Raw genomic sequence first — 23225 nt, forward strand, 5'->3', positions numbered from 1 at the left:
GGTAGTTATATTTTACTAACCGAAATACCGAAAACCGAAAAAAACCGAACCGAAACCGAACCGATATCCGGATTGAACACCCCTAGCTTCAACTAACCACATTCGCAATGCATCTTCACCTGGTGGCTGTTGCATCATGATAGCTTTTCCACAAACACTTCTTTTAGTTTATGCACTTGAGAAGGCTTCAAAGCTCTATGCAGAGCCCTTCCTACCTTCGCATTTCATGCATCTTGGACTGGTCTCTCCGAAAACAGTAGGTCTTCTTTGAATCTTAAATCAAGAGGGCTTCTTTGAGGACGTCGGTTCCCCTACCCATTGGATTATAATGTTAATACAATAATGGGCCTAAAAGGCTAGGCCCAAAATTCGATAAATACGCGGCGACTAGTTACGGGTCAAAGAAGACGACCTTTTGTGTGTCGAATCCGTCCAAAAAGATGAAATGGGGTCAAGTCATCGCGTTGCTCTGACGCCACCGCCCACTTACTAGTAAACAAAAGTGTCCACCAAGACGCACCAAAGCGACGCATCCGCATCCGATTTTCTTTTCGTATAAATTAAATTACCCTTTTTAATATACATTCTTGTCATACTTCTCTCAAACCCGGTTCTTGTCTGAAGAAAACAGAATCAATCCATGTCTTTCAGAGGACTTCGCAAGGTAATAATCACAAAGATCATCACTTTGATCTCTTCTTGTCGCATGCACTCTTTAGATCTTCAGTTTCGTTTCTTAGAAAATGTCAAAAAAAAGATTTGATTTTTAATTTATTTTGAAACCATAAAAATCGAATCTTTTGATTGTATTGTTTATCTTATGTTTCGATCCACAGCCAAATGCAACATCCGGAATGGGTGTTGCGGATCAGAGCAAGACCACATACCACGAGCTCCAGAGGAAGAAGACTCATCGCTACGTCGTCTTCAAGATCGACGAACTCAAAAACCAAGTTGTGGTTGAGAAGACAGGAAACCCGGCAGAGAGCTACGACGACTTCTTAGCTTCTCTCCCCGACAATGATTGCAGATACGCTGTTTACGACTTCGATTTCGTCACCGCTGAGAATTGCCAGAAGAGCAAAATCTTCTTCGTCGCTTGGTTAGTTTGAATCTTTGACTCTTTTGAAAATAATAATAATGTTAAAGAGGATTATTGGGGACTTTGTGTAGGTCTCCGGAGACTTCAAGAATCAGGGCGAAGATGCTTTACGCTACATCGAAGGAGAGGTTTAGGAGGGAGCTTCAAGGGATTCACTACGAGATTCAAGCTACTGATCCTACTGAGGTTGATCTTGATGTCCTACGCGAACGAGCAAACTGAGGATTATTTGTTCTCTATTTAAGACAATTACTTATGGTAATGTAATGAAAATAATCATTCAGGATATTCTCGTCTCTTGTGGGTGGATTTGTGTAATCACAGTTTCATGTTCTATGGACAAAGTGTATTAAACTCAGTTGATGTTTCAGATTGCTCATCTATAAAACCTCTTTGTAACTTAGTGTTGTTATTAGAACCTGACTGGTGGTTGTTAGCTAGGGGTCGAATCGTGGATTGTGTACGAGTTGTGAGACTCTGTAAAACCGCATCAGCTTTTAATACCGGATAAATAGCACCCATAAAAAATTCATGAAACTTGTAAATTTTTCTCTAACGTAATTACAAGCACACAAATGATCTTTTCACATGTTTTTGTTATCGTACAATCCAGCCTGTGAGCTTTCGCTCTTAAATCTGCCTCGTTTATTCATGGTCCAATCGATCAAGACCCTGTTTTTTTGTGTATTTTAGAGGCTATATCTCCAAGGCGAGGAGGCTAACTCCTAGAACAGTGTAACTGTGTGAATTTTAAGCATGGACTGTGACCTAAGGAACTAGGTGGACGTGCCTCCGAAATTCGTGAAGTAGTTAAACTTGAATGAGGCTATTAAAAGCAGGTCGGTCAAGGCACATTTGCTTACTTAACTATGACTATTCATGATTCCATAACTGAATCAACACATGCATTGTACGGTCTACAAACTCGTTTTATTTTATTTTTAAAATAAACAGCCGAATAGAAAGATTATTCTTGTAACATTTTACTCATAGAGAACATTGTCTGTATTTTTCTTTTAAATTCATACAATCAAAACTCAAAAGAAAAAACGTCATACAATCAAAACTCAAAAGAAAAAACGTCATACAATCAGTTACAGAATATTTATTGTGGGTTTGAACTCCCACACAACCGGTTAAAGTTGAACCGCAATCCTATAGTGTATCCGGTTAGGCGATCTAATTGTAAAGGACCTATCACCTAACGTTACCAAATTGTTGAAGAGATATTGCGAGGTTGGGAGATTTTGTGGAATCATCAAATGACGTAGCTACCCTTGACAGTCTGAAATTAAAATATAAAATTAAAAAGGAGATTCCGAGTGGGGCCCATTGCCGTTGTGTCTGAAAAAGCGAGATTGCATGATCCAACTGATCTCTCTACTAAATAATACTCACTTTGTTTCTTATAGATCTACTTTTTAGAAAACACATTTGTTTCAAAAAAAATCATTTTTTACATTTTTAATACATTAATTAATAAAAAATTATACTTTAAAAAATACAATTGTGTTTAATAAAATTTCATTGGTTAAAAGTTATTGAGAATAGTTAATAAAAAAAAATAATGTATTGAAAAATAAAATTTTAAATATTTTTTTAGTAAATGTGAAAAAATTATAACATGGATTTTTTAAGAACGTAGGGAGTATCAACTAATTTATCTGTTTATTGCATTTTATCATATTAACAGCAGCAAATGTTAATTCTTTTTCTTAAATGTACAATTACCAACTTTTACTCACAGTCCATTATTTGTTTGACACTGGGGAACATCAATAACCAAATGTTTTTGAATTCATCTCTACCTATTTACAGCTGCCTATTTAGTCTCCATATCTAATTTAAAATTTTAAAACACATTTTAAAAAGTATTTTTCTTATTTGTATATTGGGTGTGTGATTGTACTGAAAACGATAAAAACAATTTTAAAACATTTTTCCAATCTTAACATGTTTTTGGTTTATGTTGGGAACTTACAGGGTTGGACATTTATTTGTGACAGAAAATAAAGGATGGAACTTTAATTTGTTGCTCATTTGACAAATTTTACTCTTTATTAATAGGAAAACTCAAAAAAAATGTAGCAGAAAAATATTTCCTCTGTCTTCAAGTATATAGTCGAGAGCTGTCTAAACAAATACCAACACGTCCAAAAAACAAGGAAGACCCAATAGACACAAACTCATCCTAACCCCATAAAACAGAAATAAAAGCTTCCTCCTTCTTCTTGAAATCTGAATTCCAAAGTGCTGAAATGATCTTTGAAGGTGTAACTGTGTGAATTTTAAGCTTATGATACAGTTTGTGGTATTTCAAGGTTCTTAAGAGAGAAGAAGAAGTTGAAGATCATCATCGTCTAACTCTGGTAATGGGATCATTTCATTCTTTTATACATTTCGAATATGTATTTGCTAAGTCTGAGAGTATGTAAAATGTGAGAGAGAATACTAAAGCAAATGTATAAGAAAATAACCTTTTAACAATCAGAATCAAAGATCATCAGAAAACAACACATAAAAAAAGGAAAGGGACAGAGACTGAAGGGAACTAGTTTGAGATTAGGTTAATTTGGAAGTTATGCAAAATATCGTTCTACTATATGGCTTGTCTCTTGATGATTATAGTAGTGAAAATTAACTTTGGTTTGTTACAGCAAAAATTGGTTGAGAATGTACGAGGAAAGTTTATGTTTTGACCCCACTCCTCTGGTGGACGCAATCCTTGACAGCAACGACAGCTACTGTGAACCCAACACGGCGACAGAAACAGGGTTTCCGGTAAGCCATCAGTTCCAACTACCGATCTTGGTCGCCGGGAACACAACAAACAACTTCAACGACGACGTTAAGCTCCCAACAATGGAGGAGTTCTCTGTTTTCCTAAGTTCAGAAACTCAGAACCTAATCAGCAACGACAACAACAACAACCATATGATCCACCAAATGATTCACGGGTCGAATTGGGACAACTCTGGACTCTTTATGAACACTTCAGTTCCAAACACAACAACAACTCCAACTCCTGATCTTCTCAGCCTCTTGCATTTGCCTAGATGCTCAGTTCCATTACCAAGCTCGAACGTTTCTGATATACTGTCCGGTTCTTGCTTCACATATGACCCGCTCTTCCACTTAAACCTTCCTCCTCAGCCTCCATTGATCCCTTCTGCTAATTATGACCACTCAGGGTTCTTCCTAGATACCAACACTACTCAAAGAGATCAGCCAAGTGCTGGTGATGAGAACAACAATGCTCAATTCGATGGTGGAATCATCGAGTTTAGCAAGAAAATTAGACGTAAAGGAAGAGGGAAGCAGAAGATCAAACCTTTTACAACAGAGCGTGAGAGAAGATGTCACTTGAACGAGCGGTTCGAGGCCTTGAAATTGCTCATTCCTAGCCCGACCAAGGTTGGTTATATTTCTTTCACTCCTTTGTCTCCAAATGTCTCTTTGCTTAATTTATATAATGTCTACATGTTAATAGGCAGATAGAGCATCCATTCTTCAAGATGGAATTGATTACATCAAGGAGTTGCAAAGAAGAGTAAGCGAGCTTAAGTATTTGGTTGAGAGGAAAAAATGTGGTGGTAGACACAACAACAACAACAACAACAACAACTCGGATGATTGTATTAATGAAGATACTAATGATGATGAAAACATAGTGAAGAAGCTAGAGAGTGATGTATTAGACCAGTGTCCAAGCAACAACTCGCTAAGGTGTTCATGGCTGCAGAGGAAGTCTAAAGTAACATAAGTTGATGTTAGGGTTGTTGATGATGAAGTAACAATTAAAGTGTTTCAGAAAAAGAAGATCAACTGTTTGTTGGTTGTCTCCAAAGTGCTTGATCAGCTTCATCTCGATCTTCATCATGTCGCTGGAGGACAGATTGGTGAGCATTATAGTTTCTTGCTCAACACCAAGGTTAGTGATCAATGAATATATACATATATATATATATATTGGATTTGAGTTTTTTATTGATATGAATAAAATGCAGATAAATGAAGGTTCAACAATATATGCAAGTGCAATAGCGAACAAAGTGATTGAAGTTGTGGATCAACACCACCTGGCTGCTCTTCCCATCAATAATTCTTGTTACTAGGCTAACTTTATCTACTTTCTGACGTTTGTAATCCATGTTTACTCATTTTGCAAAGACTCAATATAATCTTTTTTAAGCCAAACGTAGGTTATATAGTTTGATATATCAACTTAAACGGAAACACATGTAAATTATATATTCTCCTAAACAATCATTATTACTGGAAAGAGGAATGTTTCAGAGAAAAGAATTACTGATGATGATCAAAACATATGATCATGCATGCTCCATATATAGTTTATAGGTATAGACACTCATCATATGTTACTAGGGAGATAGAGCATCCATTCTCCAAGATGAGACCTAGTAATGATGATGAAGACATGGAGAAGAAGCTTGGATAAGGAATTCAAAAGTAGCCAAAATTTAAGTATTTATGTCCAACCCTAATCAAACGTGTAAATGTTTTTTTTTTTTAATATTTTCTGTTAAAATAAGCAATAAAACTAACTGTAAATGTCATTTTCTTTCTAAATCATTCTGATAATTACTGCAAAAGAGGGAATAGTCAGATTTTTTAATTCAGATTAAATATTTACTGATGATATACAATTATAAATATATCATGTCTGCTCCATAGTCTATAAGTAACAAATATTAAGCATTGGAGAAATGTTCAAATACTAGTTTTTCTGATTCTCGTCTGTGATATCGTGACGGCCTGGACCTGTTAAGTCGGGGTTTGGTAGAACTAATTTTGGTTCAAATTAGATTTAATATTTTCAGAGAAGTGGTTCCAAACTACGCATAATTATAAAAACCGGAAAAAAACTCGTGTGTTTTGATTCAGTTTTGGTTATGTTTTTCTTTATCCGTCAGATTTTATAACTTGTACTCGTGTGTATCGGTTTGGGTTCTGATCATATCCAACCAAAATCCGATCAGGTACCCGATTAAACCAAAATACGTAGTTTAAATTTAAAATCTGAAATATTAGAAAAGAGCACCACTATTTGAACCCCGGTTGAATATTTACATACGGTTTGGTTTCTGGTCCTATCCAAAACCCAATCGGGTAAATACATAATTTAAAATCCAGAATATTAGAAAAGTTTCATCACCACTTTTGAACCCTAGTTGAATAGGCAAAGCAATTGTGCTATATTGGACCACTTCAATTTACTCGTAAACTCTTACAAGTTGTAAATATATATATGATTACAATATTAAATAGTTATAAAATTGCCATTATCACAACTACGTTACCACTAGGCCACTTTGATTTACATATAAATTCTTTCTTATTGTAATATATATATATATATATATATATATATATATATATATATATGATTAACATATTAAACAGATACTCAGAACTGAACTAGAACTGGTGGTATCCGATACAAAATTCAAACCGAAAATTACTAAATATCTATTGGATATAAAATTCATTTACTCATATATCCGATCCTATCAGATCCAACCCGAACCAAACCGAATATCTGAATGTTCATGCTTTTTCAATACTGTTTTATTCTATAAAACATCTCTAATGCTTAACCATTTAAAAATTATATAATGGATTACTCAATCAACCCTAAGTATATATAGCCCAATAAAACATTAATATCAGATCCCTAAATGGTCAAGAATTAATATACATAAATCATATGACATACAATACATTTCTATAACATTTTTCTACAAGGATCTGATGAGCATTGAACTTTTGATTTTAAGAGTTTGGTCTCATCTTCACATTACAATGTCGTTTGGCGAAAGTTGTTTGGAATAAAAGGGTCTCTAGATTTATAAATTGATAAAACACCCCCACCCTCCAAGATTTTTAAGTAACCAAAGTTTGTACGGTTACAGACGTATAGTAGCAGCCTATAGCAGTGTACGAGATAGGTAGATGACCAGAATTTTGTTGTAACATTACGAGATTGCCCAAACTCTTGGATGTGGGACCTACCTCTTCGTCTTCTCAAGTTCTCATACAATCCTACTCTTTTTGTTATAAACATATATTGCATGACCTAACTGCAACATGACACTTTTACTATTCTACTTGATCTCTTTTTTCTAAACAGTTAACGATGGAGATTAATTTTTATGTAACATATATATTCAAAGCTTACATACAAAAAAAGATTGAAAGATAATTATCTACTATATTCCTCCAAGTATCTAATGTCATATCTGATGAGGTATATATACATAGTTTAATTTTGTTTACAATCCATTCCATCTTACAAATATATTTGGAACTGATTACACAAGAAAATATATAAAAATATAAAATTTGATATATTAGAGTAGCAAACCATTTATGGAAAGTGTTTATAGTAAAGATATATTTGATGATTAAGATTAGAGAATTTAAATTGTAATATTAATCATGGCTTCACTGTAATGGTTGATTTTTTTCCATATGTTTCAGAGATTTCAATTATTAATGAAGAGGTATATTACTTTACATGCAAAAAAAATTCCAACTCAAATTTCACATCTAGTTGTTAGCTTTTCAAGTAAAAATAGAACAAATGGTATATTACGAGTACACAAATATTATGGGTCCAAATCAACATCCAAAACGATTATGTGCCATCCTAATAAAAACAAAAACATATTGATATAGATATATAGATATTTTTGTTACTATTAGTTCAGTATGGTGCAGTTTATAAACATCCAAAGGTTATACACTAAAAAATTACATGGATCCTCGCATATCAACACAAAAATAACACACATCAAAGATCCTCAAGAGTAAAATGAAAAAGGGCAAAAGAGAAATAGCAAACGAGGGGATAAGCGGTTAGTTGGTGAGTCTGCTGGCGTAGTGGAGGGTAACGTATGGGCCCATATCCCTCAGAGAGGGCATCGTATTCGCATATAATGACGAGAGTACCCCTTGAAGTCGTTGCAAAGACCTTTGATACTCAGGGGTGGGACCAACAATCTGCTGATCTTTTGTAACCAACCTACAATGTTTGGCCAGAAGGAGAAATCACATGCTCCAACTAAAACAACCCAAAAGAACACTATTTACATATTTATTTATTTTAAATGTCAACTTTATTTAGCAGTAAAAAGAAATGTTAATTTGTTACAATTACTAAAGTTTAAACTCGTTTAAAAACTATGTAATTATAAAAGCTCATCCATCGAATCTGGATTAGAGATATAACTAGATAAAACATTTTTGTGATTAAGAGAAAAAAACAATAATTTATTTTTAAAAATCCATTAGCAAAAATAATCATTTTTTCACCCTCCTCCTCTTCTTTGTCTCCATCTGCAAATGTCCGTATATTTGAAACACAGTGAGGGAGAGGAGAGACTTGTTTATGAAATTTTCTTTCTTCTCATGAGATCGAGAAACTCTCCAGAAGAAGTAATCGTTTCCAGGTTCAAAAATCTCGAGCTCCCCAATTACTCTGTTTGTTGTCGTACTAATCCTCTGTTTACAGTCAAACTCAAACCCTAAACCCATTCTTAAAATTTTGGAATCGGACAACTTCTTTTATGAAGCAATTGTTTCTCCTTAAGACAATCTAGAACTGGGTTTTGTTTCTAAGATTGTAAAAAAGCAAACTTGTTTCCAAATTTCTAAGTTTTTCCAAATTGTAAATCTTTTCTTAAAATCTGAATGTTGTGTTGTTGATTTTGCAGGTGTTTAAAAGAATCATCTTTGACTCGTTGAACCATCTTCATGGAGAATCTAAATACTGATTTTGTTACAAACGCAGAAGAAAGAGAAAACCTTTACGAGGAGGAGATGGCTTGTTTCGATTCCGCAGAAGTTACGGCGGAGAGCAGTGCAGTACCACCACCTCCGCCGCCGCAAACTCTAGTCACCGGAAGCACGAGCAACAGCAACTGCAGCGTTGACGTGGAGGACCTCCCTGAGTTCCATCTCAGCCCACAAGACTGTCCTCCTCAACCTTCCTCAACACCTCTGCAGTTTCACATCAACCCTCTTCCTCCTTGTGACAATCAATACCAGATTCACCAGATGTCTCACGATCAACTACAACAACAGCACGCTAACTGGGACAACGGTTATCAAGACTTTGTCAACTTGGGTCCTAACTCTTCAACAACTCCTGACTTGCTTAGTCTCCTACACTTGCCTAGATGCTCACTCCCTCAGTCTATGCTCCCCAACTCCTTCTCAGACATCATGTCTTCTTCCTCCGCTGCTGCCGTCATGTACGACCCTCTCTTCCATCTCAACTTCCCTCTCCAGACTCGAGACCAGAGCCAGCAAAGAAACAGTTCTTGTTTTCTTGGAGTTGAAGATCAGATTCAGATGGATGCTAACGGAGGAGGAGGAGGAATCAACATGATGTACTACGAAGGAGACAACAACAATGATGGGTTTGACAATGGGGTTATCGAGTTTAGCAGTGGTGGTAACAACCGTAAAGGGAGAGGATCAGGGAAGTCCAGAACTTTCCCTACAGAACGTGAGAGAAGAGTTCACTTCAACGACCGCTTCTCCGACCTCAAGAGCCTCATTCCAAACCCCACAAAGGTTTTTTACTTTGCTTCCTTTTTTACTTTAGTTATTGATTCATGTGTATGAATGACATTGTTGTTTTAATAGAATGATAGAGCGTCGATCGTTGGAGAGGCAATAGATTACATCAAGGAGCTGTTGAGGACTATAGAGGATTTGAAGATGCTTGTGGAGAAGAAAAAGTTTGGGAGATTCAGGAGCAAGAAGAGAGCTAGAGTTGGTGGAGAAGAAGAAGAAGAAGAAGAAGAAGGAGACAATGTGGTTTACAGGCCAAAGAGCGAAGGAGACCAGTCTTGCTTCAGCAACAACAAGGCGCTGAGATGTTCTTGGCTGAAGAGGAAATCGAAAGTCACTGAGGTTGATGTGCGTATTATTGATGACGAAGTGACCATTAAGGTTGTCCAGAAGAAGAAGATTAACTGTTTGTTGTTCACAACCAGAGTTCTTGATCAGCTTCAGCTCGATCTTCACCATGTTGCCGGAGGACAGATTGGTGAGCATTACAGTTTCTTGTTCAACACTAAGGTATAATGAAAATCTATGTGCTTTGAATCATGTTCTTTAGTAGCTTCAAAAACTAATTAAAAGATTAATCTTTTTTTTGTTCAATTTGATTTGGGGGCAGATTTGTGAAGGATCTTGTGTGTATGCAAGTGGAATTGCAGACACAGTGATGGAGGTTGTGGAGAAACAGTACATGGAAGCTGTTCCAGCCAACGGCTACTGAGAGACTAGTGGTGCTTAATTGCTTTTTTTTTCTTAAATAACTTTGTTTTACCCTCTTGACTGATTAGTTACTATTAATCACTTTGGTTATTTTATAATTTATGGATTTCTTTTTTTGTGCTTATGGTTTCGTCAACTAATGATACTCTTCAGAATATTAAAATATATATCAAAACTGCAAAATTGAAACGCAATTAAACACTCGGCCAGTGTGTTGATTAGGTAGCTAATTAATTATCCTTAGATAACTACGCTTACAAAATCTAATCAACAAACTAACATAAGTTTATTGACTAGTCTAATTATATAACCTTATTAAAAACCTGAAAATCAAACCCAAAACTAAATATTTTAAACGTAGAAATCTCTGACTCATGGATTCATAATAGCTTTTCAGAGTAAAGTTGTCTTGGGCTTTTGTATCTTTGGAAGCTGCAACTCGCCAACTCCTAAACACAAGACCGGATCGCGTTAACTAGAGATTCTGGATTGCGGTTTAACATCATCGGATTGGATTAAACCGGATTCACTAATTTTATTTTATTTTAGTTTAAAAATTAAGATATAGAACCACCCAGTGTGTCACGCTTTCTTTTGGATTTTTGGATATGTTTTTGTTCTTAACTCTCTTGTCATTTTCTTGTTGTCTATTCCTCTTTTAGACTATTCCTTATTTCGTTCAGGTTCACATGTTATTTTCAGTAATAATATAGTTTGTACCCAGATTCAATTTTTTAGTTATGGTGTGCCAAGACAATTATTCGGATGATTAATTCGTAGAAATATAATATCACTTGACAACAATGTTTTCGCAGATTCACATTCAGGTAAATCATTAAATGAAAATAAAAATAATTAGCTTCAAATACTTTTTAGAATTCACAAAGTTAACTAATTTAGTGGTTTTATGTTCTTTCATATGTTTTTATTTTCACAAACCCTCACTCACTCCACAGTTCAGTTTTGCTTTTCGAGACCTTTCAGTTCAGATGACTTACTAACATCGTGAAAGCATGTTATATAAATAGCTCTTTTGAACCGCAGATTTGCATTGCAGTATACGATTGAGGTATTGGTCGTGGTCTGAGGGTTTCCCAAGTGTGGTTTAGCTCAGTCTCATTTAAGAACTGACACATATAAGTACATAGTACTTATAAAAGTAGCTTTGTTTAATGTTGATTAAGAATATGTTTCAACGAATAAAGATAACAATGAAAGTCAAACAACCTATAAAAAAGTCTTTCATGGCAGTAAGAACTGGCACATATAAGATGTAAGGTGAATCTGAAAGCCATCAGATTCTAGTTTTCTTGCTCTTCTACATCTCCAGCCATTCTTATTGCAAGAAGAAGCAACCATGGAAGTAATAGGAATCCCTAACTAAGTAACTATCAAAGGCCGAAAGTTCCAAACAGCTGAATAAGAAGAGGGGCTTAAGGGTATCCAATGGTCCAACCAGAAAACTGATACGCTCACCATTGCCAACCCAACATATTAGGAAACTAGTTGCTAGAAGCCAAAGGGAGAGCACAAATTTGAGGAGGTCTAAGAGGGTTTATGATGCGAACCAAATGGTTCAATCAAGATAACCAAATCAAACCAGACTTGGTTAAGAAGATAGAAGGCGTTTCTTAATTTCCTAATTGTTGTTTAACGTTTCCGTAAGTGTAGGAGCTTGATCTCCATATATGTTTATTTATTTAGTTATGCAATTATGTTTTCTAGTTTATAGGATTGTGGATCTATCCACTAGTATTTTTAGTTTGTATTTAAGAGGCTCCTTGTGAAGAGAATGAATATGAAGAGAAAATTGAGGTAACTTGTTTCTAAGTCTTTGGGATCCATCAGTTTAGGCCTGTTTTCTGTCGTCTAAGCTCCAAAAGTTCCCATCTCTCATTCTATTAGCATTGACTCATTCAACCCACATAGAATCGATGTTTGCATACAATTAATCCAGATTAGTCAAAAGAGCTTCACACCCATTTTCGAAATTACATTGTACCACCAATACTTAAATGTGTATAAAGTTCACATAATTTGAAACAATTAGGATCAGAAGTTTATTTCCTTTATTTACTTCAAAAGTACAAGGCGGCGACAACATGAGTTTTACGCATAAATCATTATCATTAGATTACATACTAAACTCGTTTTCATCTGATGCATACCTTTACAAAATCAAATTTCATGTCATCCAACAAAATCTCAACTTTTTATCTTTGATTTAAGGTCCATGGTGAATCCGTAGCTTTGTTGATTACGAATATGTTTCAACAAATAAAGATAACAATGAAAGTCAAACAACCAATCAATAATGAAATTAACAACAATGACAACGAAAGCATCATCAACGACGTCTTACTTAAGACAATAATATAATATGAACGTCATAATGTAAATTATATCATATTTATATTACGATATAATATCTATACACAATATAATAGGACCGTACCTTTAGAGATCTAATCGAATTATCCTACAAATAAAAAAAACTTTAGTGTTATCTTATCAACTTCTTTTTGGTTAGATTTTGCTATTCGAACTAGGAATACCTTTATAGCTTGGATCGATTTGATATATTTTAAGATTCACAGTCTTTGACTGATGATAGGAATGATTAACTTGCGAGATATATACCTTTATCTTCTAATATCTTTTACCATGTAAGAAAAACTAAGGATAGTAAAGCACAAAAAATATTAAAGCAATAATAAGGTGGACACACACACTTTCCAGCAATATAACGCAATAATACAGTTTTCTATACAGTTCAACATCACCATCGCATCTCTTCCAATAATTTCATTTAGATACAACAAATGGAAAAAAGAAGAGAACCAAAGAAACTGCAAAATGAACAAACAAATTTCAAGACTACCACAAATTAAAGCTTAATTAATCAATTTCAAGATTAACTAGCATGAGCTCATAAGAAGTTGTTCTAGATATTCAGCACCTAAATCTTCAAAAACCACAAGTGTTCCACTTTCTTGCTTCACAACACTCTGCTCGTTGCTTCTTGATGTTGAAGATGAAGACCAAGAAGTTGAGGATGAAGATGAATAAGAAGAAGAATTAGAAGAACAGGAAGAAGAGTTGGAAGACCTCTTTTTCCCTCTAGGCCGGTTTCGAAGTGAATGTTTTCTCTTCAAGGCCATAATCGGAGATCCTCCATCTTGAAGATTCACATTCTCCATTTTCTTGAGAGACTCTCTGACCACTTCCACGGGGAAATTGAGTACTGCGAGAGCTCCTTTTGTTGCGAAGGCGGCTTGGTCATAAGCAAGAGCGGCTTCTTCAGCTTCATCAAACGTCCCCAGCCAAACCCTAACTCCATTCCTAGTCGAATCTCTTATCTCAGCCGCAAATTTTCCCCATGGCCTCTTCCTCACTCCTCTGTATGACTTCCCTTCCTCAATAGTACCTATCTTTTCTTCCTCCTCGGAGTTGGAAACGTCGCCGTTTTGAGTTTCTTCTTTAATCATCGGCTCCGGTGACTCAAATGAGAAAAAGTCATCAGAGTAATTATAATTAGGGCAAAAGAAGGAAGGATGATCAGATGAATGATCTAAGAGAGAACCCTCGTTCCAAAAGAATGATTCTTGTGATGAGCTCCAAGAACTCGGAGAAGAAGACATGGTAGATTGAGAATACTGTATTTTTTTTTTTTAACAGTTTTTTCTCTTTCTTTTTCTTTTCTCTTTTGGTTATCTCTTTTTGTTGTGGCAATAACTTATTGCAAAACCTAATCCTCTATATAAAGGGCTTGGAATTAATTAGATACTGTGAGAGTGGGAATATTTTATTGTTATATTGTCATAGGTCCTATAGACAAATATGACTGCCTAATTTTATACAACCAAATGGGGACCAACCACAAAACTGATATTTACTTTTTCAATGTATCCAAGGAAAAAAACAAGATTTCACCAAAATCTATCACTATACGAAAAAAAAAGAATTGGGTTATTTTATTTCCACGTGTCAGAAGATGGCAATCGGGGAGTGACGTTAGGCGGCGAGAAAACGACAATATAGATGAGATCATCATATCGTGATGTGGCAAAGAACTGCCACATAAGCTTTTTAGACCTGCTTCTTGTCCTTTGAGGCAATGTGAAATAACCAAAAGTCAAGGGAGTTGACTGGAAAAGGGAAGCGTTTCTCTTCTTACGCAAGCCTGTTCTTACGTGGATATTTCATTTTAGTAGATATGAAGACTTATCTACATACTAGATTTTAAAAGGACGGGTATATTTTCGGTTGATTATTTCGTCATTAAAACTTTAAAATTATAATGTTTTGCAAAGTGAGAAAATGTATTTTTCAAACATTTTTATTGATTAATTTTATACCTGTGCAAGACTTTAAATTTTTCAAAATATGTTAGAAAGGATAATTAACTTGTTCATCAATTTTGTATAAATATTATTAAATGGACATTATATACATAATAATTTAATGAAACAATGACTAATAATTATTTATCATCTTAACATTTTGCCAAAGTTTCTAATTTAATATTAAAACTAATCAAATGGTTTATTCTTCATGAAAAGTGAAAATTTAAGTTTATCCAGAGTCTGATCCAGTGACATGATAACCGAGAGAGTAATCTAGTTTTAAACAATGGTATATTATATTTTAGAGGTTTAGTTTTTAGTCTTAAATTAATACAACAATGCTAGGTTTAGTTATAGCCATGCGAGATCATATTTTCTAAAAAATATTTCAAATAAAAATATTATAAATTTAATATCTAATCTATTAATTTAGGGTCTTATTTTTATCTACCATCAAATGTTGTCATTTAAGTTTGGATCTATTCTAAATTCAACCATTTATTAGACACGTGTATCATACAAGATATCTTTATATCAATCAATTTATTTAATTCAAACCGACGTTACACAAATCATACTTTGGTTATCTACTTATATACAATAACAACACATATTTCAATTAGAACCAATAAACTGACGTGACCCAAACAATACTTCGGTAGGCGTTGGTTTTCTCTGCTTATAAAATCACTTCAAATACTGACTACAAGTGTACATCAGCTTAATATACAAATCATATCTGATTATTTTCAGTTCACGAACTGCATTTTCAACACGATAATCAAATCAATTCATAAATGTCCATCTGTCATCATAGTAAACATTCTAACGATCTCTAGACTGAAGTTTGGTTTGAATAATAAACCATTTAATCATCTACCACAAAATTAACAGATTAGATATGACTTTTATTATTAGTCTAACCTGATACTATGAACAAAACATAGTTAGTTTTGAAGCTTGAATTTATTGTATCCAAAATTATGCAAGTTTATATCCGTTTCATCTGTTACATTATGAAGACTTTTTTTTGTAAGAGATTACATTACAAACAGTTTTTTAATATGGTACATAACACATAACACACATCTTTATATATTGTATCTATTCATACATGTTTATAAGATTAGCTAAAGTAATACATTTATATGAAATACCTAAGTTTAATAAAAACGGGTACATTGATATATATATATACATATATACAGTATATATTGTGTTTCAAAATTTTATGTGTATATCTAATAAAGATCTACATATACAAAATCACTTAGGCAGAATATTCTAACAACATTTTTATAGATTAGATCAAATCAACACTACGTAATCTTCTGAACCATATCAATTTAGACTATTAAACTGTTAGATTTTAAAGGTGAATTAGTTATTTTCAAGATTTCTTCCCATAAATTACGATTTTGCTATGTACCAAACTCCCATCTATATTCCATCGTAAATGTCTATCAATTAATATTTAAATGTGCATATTTTAACAAAATATGTAACATAAACAAATCCTATAAAAATTTGTGATCTATTTAATAAAATATTCATTTTCATTTTTCTAAAAACAACTAATCTTAATGCTTAATATGAAATTTATAGAGCACAATTAAGCATGCACTTTGATAATTACAATGTTACCAAAATGTAATGCAACTCGAAATTAATAACTTAGATAAAACAAATTTGTTTTTGTTAAACTATTAAATAAATAAATTAATTAAAAATAATTTGTATAATCTAATTTAAGATAATATAAAATTTCAAGAAAATAACCTCTTTAGTTTACTGAAAAAATATCACAATTAATCTCAAAGTCAAGCAACAAAATTACTACTTATGAAACATTATACATTATAAATTAACACCATGTACAACATATATTAGGGCTGGGGAAAAATCAAATCCGAAGAACCGAAAAGAATCCAAACCAAAATTCATTAAGAATCTTAATAGGTTCAAAATTTTGGTATCTAGGGAATCGAAACCAAACATGACCCGAACCAAAGTATTTTGTGTACTCGAATGTATCCGAAATAGATTTATATACTTAAATATATTAATTAATTCTAGAATTAATCTATAGCAAATGTCCAAAATACTTAAAAATATGTATAGATAGTCAAATGAAAATGTCTAAAATATCTAAACAATACTCAAAACACCAAAAGTACTTGAAATATCTATCGAATCCCTGCCTAAGTATTCAAGTCAAACTAATTTATATGTTAGCTTTATATATTTTAGCATACATTATTCAAATTTATATGAAATATATCAATTGAATACATTATTTTTATTTTAGTTTTGAGAAATTACATTATAGATGAACTTAAAAGAAAACTAAAATAATTTAAATGGGTTATCCGAACCTACACCGAATACGCAAAGATCCAAACCAAACCCTAACCGACATCTATAACCCGAATGGGGCTGACATTTTAAATCCCAAAAATCCGAAACTCGAATAGAACTGAACCAAACCCGAATGGGTACCCGAACGTCCATCCTCATATATTATAACAGAAATCAATTTTATACATGTAAAGAAAAATATCATATAGATGTCAAGATATATATATTTCCACATATTATATAACATAAAATAAAAACGTTTTATTTTTATATCGTATAATATAATTTGAATAATTTTAATGAAGGTTTTGTAAAACAATATCCGCGCATAGCGCGGGTTTGTATCTAGTATTATTTTAAAACATAGACTAGATTTTGACCCGTGCAACCGCACGGGTGTTTTTTTCACTTTTCTATACATAAATTATTGTTTTAGAACATAAGTGGTATATATTTTTAATGTTAATCATATACTTAAATATTTATATAACTATTTCAAATACAATAATTTTATAATTTACATGTTATAATTAATTAATTTTTTAAATCTTATGTATTTACCACTTCTTATTATATATTTATCTTATTGTATTTGCATTCAGTTATTAAGCAAATTAATATATTCATGAGAAAATATATTTAAAAAATATTTTGTATTTAATTTATGCTAAATTCTGACCCGTATTTCAAAACTGGATTTCTTTTTACCAGTATTTTTATGCTTATTCATTTTAGATAATTTATTATTGTATATATAAAAGTGTAAGATATGTTAATTTTTAGACATGTATTATATAGTTTGTTATTTTGAAGCCGTTCTATCATCATATTATATTTTAAATAAATAGTTTATATTTATTAAAATAAAATTTATAAATTTATCAATTGAATATAATTTTATCATATTTATTTTAGTATAATAATTATATTTTAACATGATCATGACTATAAAAGTAGATAAAATAGGATATAATTTATTTATTTTCATTTCTAAACGATAACTTAAAATACATTAAGTTATTGTTTAAATATTTTTACACAGATTTATTAGAATTTTTAAAATATAATATATAATATATATTATATTTAAAATGAAAATATATTATGATTAATGTAGTTACAAAGATTTTATATTATTAAATTTAAAGAAGTACATGTTAATTTTTATACAAGTATTATATAGTTTGATAATGTTAACCCATCTTACCAACATATTAGATTTTATTTTTGAACATAAATATTTTATAATTACGAAAGTAAAATATATAAATATATAAATTTAATACAATTTTATTATATTTAGCTCAATATAATAATTTTATTTTGATATGATTGATTATGATTATATAATAAATAAAATATTATAGATTTTTTATTTTTCATTTTATATAACTGAATATATTAATGTATAATAATATTTTAAACTAATTTCAAAATTAGTGAAAATATTTAAATATAATTTTGAAAATGAAGATCTTGTAAAAATCTTTTTAAACAGATTTGTTAGATTTTAAAATAAATATATTTATATTTAAAATGAAAAGATATCAAAAGATATTATGATTAAAATATTTTAAAAATTCTATTTATTATTAGTCTGAATTAAAATGTAGTATGAAGTTTTATGAATAGGTCCATTAGGTCCATTTTTTACAAAATCACACATGAGTCAAGGTTGTGACTTCTGTTTTAATATATAAGATGGGTACAACACACCACAACACATGTTCTAATATTTGAATTGGAATGAAAAATATTATAGACGAAAGTAAAATGTATGAGAAGTCGTGTGTTTTTTTTAGGTAGTTGTATAATTATTTATGCATTATTTAGATAGTTAGATTTATTAGCAAATAAAAGAAGTTGAAAAAGATATGACAAACGACAGTTAGATTAATTAGGAATCGTGGGTTTTCTTTTAGTTGTATATTTATGCATTAATTAGCAAATAAAATGGATTATAAGTTGATATGCAAAATTACCATTTAACCATTAATGAGGGGTAAAAGTTCTTTTGAAAACATGATGGCATTTTAAATAATATGACAGGTAGTAATAGGGGTAAATATTAGCAATGATCCTAAATTAATAATATTGATATATATATATATATAAAGTTGGTTTTTTTTCCTTCTTATGACATGTGGAATAGAGGTTTGTTGACATGTGTCCTCATGTTTTGTTTTATATTTTAAATCTTTTTTCTTTTAGATTATTATAATTTGCTCCATCAATTTATAATTGTGTACTATCTTATACTTCTCACATATATTGGTCCCTAAAAATTAAGAAATAAATAAAATTAATATAAATATATTTTAGATATTTAATTTATTCACAACTAAAAATAGCATAAACTTTCACTATTATATTATTTTTACTAATTTTTATTATTTCATTTATAAATTATATATTTATTTCACTATTAATATCATAAGATAGTCAAATTAAGAATAAGAAACTAAATCACCAACGTAAATAACCAAGAAAGCGGGTCATGGGAAGAATAATAACTGAAAGGCCAAAGCCACCAAGAAGCAGGAAGTTATATTGTTATATGCCTAAAGCACCAGAATCACAACCAATAGCTAAAAGGTAAGAAACACCTCACCAACTAAACAAGGACATACAAGACGACCATGCAAGTGAAAAACCACAAAGCTCTGGATAAAAGGGAGCAAAGCTCCAAGAGACTAATTCCGCACACTTATACCAAGGGAAACACATAAAGAAAAGAAACAACTTGAGGGAGGGAGAATGGAAGACAGCCACCAAAAAATCAGAGACTAAACTTGAGACCGTAATAACTTCCAAACCCACATAGCATGCACGAACGAAAACATTATCCAAACCTCGAGTGGCAAACATGGTGAAATGGAGAGCCACCAGAGATGCGATGAAAGCTGCAAAGAGATGCGAGAATAGAGAGGGAAAGGGAGACGAAACGAAATCAACAAACTATGGATTCGTCCTCGAGCTATGAAAGAGAACATAGAAGTCAAAACACCAAAAACTAGATCTTGAAAAGCAAGATGAGCAAAGACTATTGACGGTAAGCCAACAACGAGGAATACAACATCAAAGACGACTAAACTCTGACCTAACCAAGGATATGCAGTTCCTAACATCAGCTGAAATCTAAGGAAGAAGAGAAGCAGTCAATATTGACTGGAACAGCCTACAATGCCGTGAGAATCAACCGAACAACTAAAAACTCATAAACCTGATCTACAACAAATACCATATAATCTCACAGGTGAAGAAGACAAGGAAAAACAAGAGAAAGAGGTGAGTCTTTTTGTGGCCGCACACCAGAAAGGTAACGAAATACATAGACGGTAACGGCTCATGGTCAAAATATGGAGAGAAGACAAAAAAACATCTTAAAAGTTATAATTATTAAAAATATTAAAAAATATATTACAGTTTTGACGCTGAAACCGTTAATCTTAAAATCAACAAATGCGTAAATGCAAAGTTATTGAAATTCAATATTTTTTTACGTTAGAGGTTCACTTCACTACTAACAACTATTATACACACAACAACACATTATTCAAAAAATAAATACATATTAACCTATCACCTACTATTACATAACACATTAAAAACACCAAATAATGTTCTTAACAAATAAAAACGACAACATAATTATATAATCCAAAACATAATGCTCTTAGAAATAATAAAACAATATTCCGTGTGAAGCGCGGACATCCCCCTAATTATACAATAAGTATAGCATTTTACAATAATAAATATAACATATTTGCACGTCAAAAAGTTTTTTTAAAACCATAAATATGGACGACAAAAGGAAAAAAAAAGTTTAAGAAAATTTTAGTTGATCAATTCTATTAAAAGGGAAGCAGTTTTGATAAATCTACTTATAAAGTTTGTTTGGACCTTTTTTTTTGATCTTTCTTATATATTATATGTTATCCCTATTTAATCTCATTTTGTTATCAGCAAAATAAATATTATTAATTGGGCTTTAGGCGTTTAACTTAAAAATAATAATTTAACTGATACAACCCATTCATAAAAGAAAATTATAAATTCAATTAACTTTTGTTACAGAAAAAAAAATTAACCAAATTAACTTTAGACCCTTTTTTTACAAAATCCCAAATTATGAAGACCATTTTATACATAAATACATATAAATGTAACATTATTTAAATTGTATGGATTTCTAATAATAAAATATCTGTCACAAACTGATTTTTTTTTTAAAAAAAATTGATAATAGTTTGATAGAAAATTAAAAAAAGGAAAAAAAATAATACTTGCTTCACTATTTTGGTAGATTGATAATTAATATATTTATAAATAAACTTAACAATATTTGTTAAAAGAAATTTCTTATACAAGTCAAATATATATTAATATACCAAAATTTATAAAACAAAAAACAAATTATATTTTTTCTCAGTGGGTTAATAACGGTTTTTTTGATTTTCAGATACTTTTAGTATATTCATTTTATTATATTCTATTCCACTATATATGAGTTATTAGATCTTACGGTTCGACCACAAGTCTGATTCGGATATGAAAACTCAATGAAAACATTATACCCGACTGAAATAATAATAATAAAACAGCTTTAAATATTTTAGATATCTAATAATAAACATACATTCATTTAATATTTGAGTTTACGGTCACCAAAAAAATACCCGCGCTTCTTAAACGCGGATCAAAATCTAGTACATAATTAATACTACACAGTAAAATTTTCATAACATTGTTCTGAACAGTAACTGAATGAACTGATGTATATGTAATTTTTTTTTTTTTTTTGTAAATTTGCATATGTAATATGTTAACACACTATTTCACCAAATAGTTTAAAACTCTCACTAATTAAATTGTTTAATTTTAAATATGTTTCGCCAAACTTATTAGTTGTATCCTCTCCAAAAGAACTTATTAGTTGTAGGCTAAACGTCCAACAAACCTAATATTAATTGTATATTCAACAACACTTTATGAATTATATAAAACATATTTCTGATATCTATGTGTATATATATATTTATGTATACAAAATGTTCAGATATACTTCTATATATATTTGTTTTAAGAACAAATAATTCTATAGTTAAGGTAACAAAAGTAGTTGTTAAGGAATTTTGGAGTCCTAAAAAATTTACTTACAAAAAATTGTTGGACCTATTTGTTAGAAACTTAACATGTCTTCTTTTATATAATATCAATAATATTAACAGAGAATAAAACATTCATTAATAGCAGAATATTCATTTGGTTTTAGGGATTTAACTACATTTAAGCTAACAATAAAATCAACCAAATTAATTATACTCTGTCCCACAATAATAGGTCAGTATGGTATCTTACCAAATACAAGAGCGGTTATTTTAATATTCATTCATTTCGAATTTTGAATCAAATCACATAGAATAAATATTTATTCTAAATGTACACTAAGTAAACATACTAAAAATGCACTATGATTTTTATACTAATTAACAACTTATCTATGTTTTTTCTACAATTCAAAATCATTCAGAACTAAATTAAATAAAAGGGTATAGATTAACAAACAAAATAACATCTGATTATTTTTCAAAAAACTATGTATCAATATTCAAAATAAATCATTCAAATATTATGCATATATTCAATATAACTATTTTTTTCTAATATAAACTAAAATACTATACACTAAACCATATATCATATATATATATGAATATCATTAATTTTAATTTTCATCCATCATTAAAAAAATTCTTTGAATATTTCGTATAACCAAATTAAAATTTTACCTAAAAATTAACATAAAAATAATTAAAGAAATTTTTTTTTATAAAATTAAGTTTTAAACCTGAAAATGAAAACATAAACTTATACTAAGTTATTTATAACAAAAATAAATAATACTGTTATATCAATAAAATTTGTTTTTTTTGTTAACATTTTTTCGAATGATTTAATAAAATTTTAATCAAAAGCTAAGAAATCTCAAATTTATTCAATTTTAGTTTCCTAAATATATGAAAAATTTAATCAGGTTTTTCTGAGTTTATATGAGATCAATCGGTATCGTATTACGGGCTAATAACAGATTTTTGGATTGT

General features: G+C 31.0%; 3 protein-coding genes and 1 pseudogene across 4 annotated transcripts; 3 read left to right on the forward strand and 1 right to left on the reverse strand.

Moving 5' to 3' along the window:
• Positions 1 to 417: 417 nt before the first annotated feature.
• On the forward strand, positions 418 to 1505 carry LOC103867900 (actin-depolymerizing factor 6). The gene is made up of 3 exons (XM_009145989.2): positions 418 to 664; positions 837 to 1102; positions 1174 to 1505. The coding sequence occupies exons 1-3, from the start codon at positions 641 to 643 to the stop codon at positions 1322 to 1324; spliced, it is 441 nt and encodes a 146-aa protein (XP_009144237.2). The 5' UTR covers positions 418 to 640; the 3' UTR covers positions 1325 to 1505.
• A 252-nt stretch (positions 1506 to 1757) lies between these two features.
• On the forward strand, positions 1758 to 7953 carry LOC103867901 (annotated as a pseudogene).
• Positions 7954 to 8206: 253 nt separating this feature from the next.
• On the forward strand, positions 8207 to 10536 carry LOC103867902 (transcription factor bHLH10). Of its 2 annotated transcripts, none has more exons than XM_009145990.3 (4): positions 8207 to 8574; positions 8839 to 9703; positions 9776 to 10213; positions 10314 to 10536. In XM_009145990.3, exons 2-4 carry the CDS (start codon positions 8879 to 8881, stop codon positions 10413 to 10415), a joined length of 1365 nt encoding a protein of 454 aa, XP_009144238.1. In that variant the 5' UTR covers positions 8207 to 8574; positions 8839 to 8878; the 3' UTR covers positions 10416 to 10536. The 2 variants fall into 2 exon arrangements, with proteins under 2 accessions (XP_009144238.1, XP_009144239.1); XM_009145991.3 differs by having other exon boundaries at positions 8916 to 9703.
• A 2564-nt stretch (positions 10537 to 13100) lies between these two features.
• LOC103867903 (ethylene-responsive transcription factor 15-like) lies at positions 13101 to 15929 on the reverse strand. The gene has a single exon (XM_009145993.3). The coding sequence runs from the start codon at positions 14053 to 14055 to the stop codon at positions 13333 to 13335; it is 723 nt and encodes a 240-aa protein (XP_009144241.1). The 5' UTR covers positions 14056 to 15929; the 3' UTR covers positions 13101 to 13332.
• Between the last annotated feature and the right edge of the window lie 7296 nt (positions 15930 to 23225).

This window comes from Brassica rapa, chromosome A05, assembly GCF_000309985.2.
Source record: "Brassica rapa cultivar Chiifu-401-42 chromosome A05, CAAS_Brap_v3.01, whole genome shotgun sequence".
Taxonomy (NCBI): domain Eukaryota; kingdom Viridiplantae; phylum Streptophyta; class Magnoliopsida; order Brassicales; family Brassicaceae; genus Brassica; species Brassica rapa.

Bases quoted from the DNA above. Each gene is read 5' to 3' on its own strand.
- LOC103867900 (XM_009145989.2), top strand. From the start codon at position 641: ATGTCTTTCAGAGGACTTCGCAAG. The intron at 665-836 runs GTAATAATCACA...TTCGATCCACAG, and splicing joins CTTTCAGAGGACTTCGCAAG to CCAAATGCAACATCCGGAAT. The intron at 1,103-1,173 runs GTTAGTTTGAAT...GACTTTGTGTAG, and splicing joins AAAATCTTCTTCGTCGCTTG to GTCTCCGGAGACTTCAAGAA.
- LOC103867902 (XM_009145990.3), top strand. From the start codon at position 8,879: ATGGAGAATCTAAATACTGATTTTGTTACAAACGCAGAAGAAAGAGAA. The intron at 9,704-9,775 runs GTTTTTTACTTT...TTGTTTTAATAG, and splicing joins TCATTCCAAACCCCACAAAG to AATGATAGAGCGTCGATCGT. The intron at 10,214-10,313 runs GTATAATGAAAA...ATTTGGGGGCAG, and splicing joins GTTTCTTGTTCAACACTAAG to ATTTGTGAAGGATCTTGTGT.
- LOC103867903 (XM_009145993.3), bottom strand. From the start codon at position 14,055: ATGTCTTCTTCTCCGAGTTCTTGGAGCTCATCACAAGAATCATTCTTT.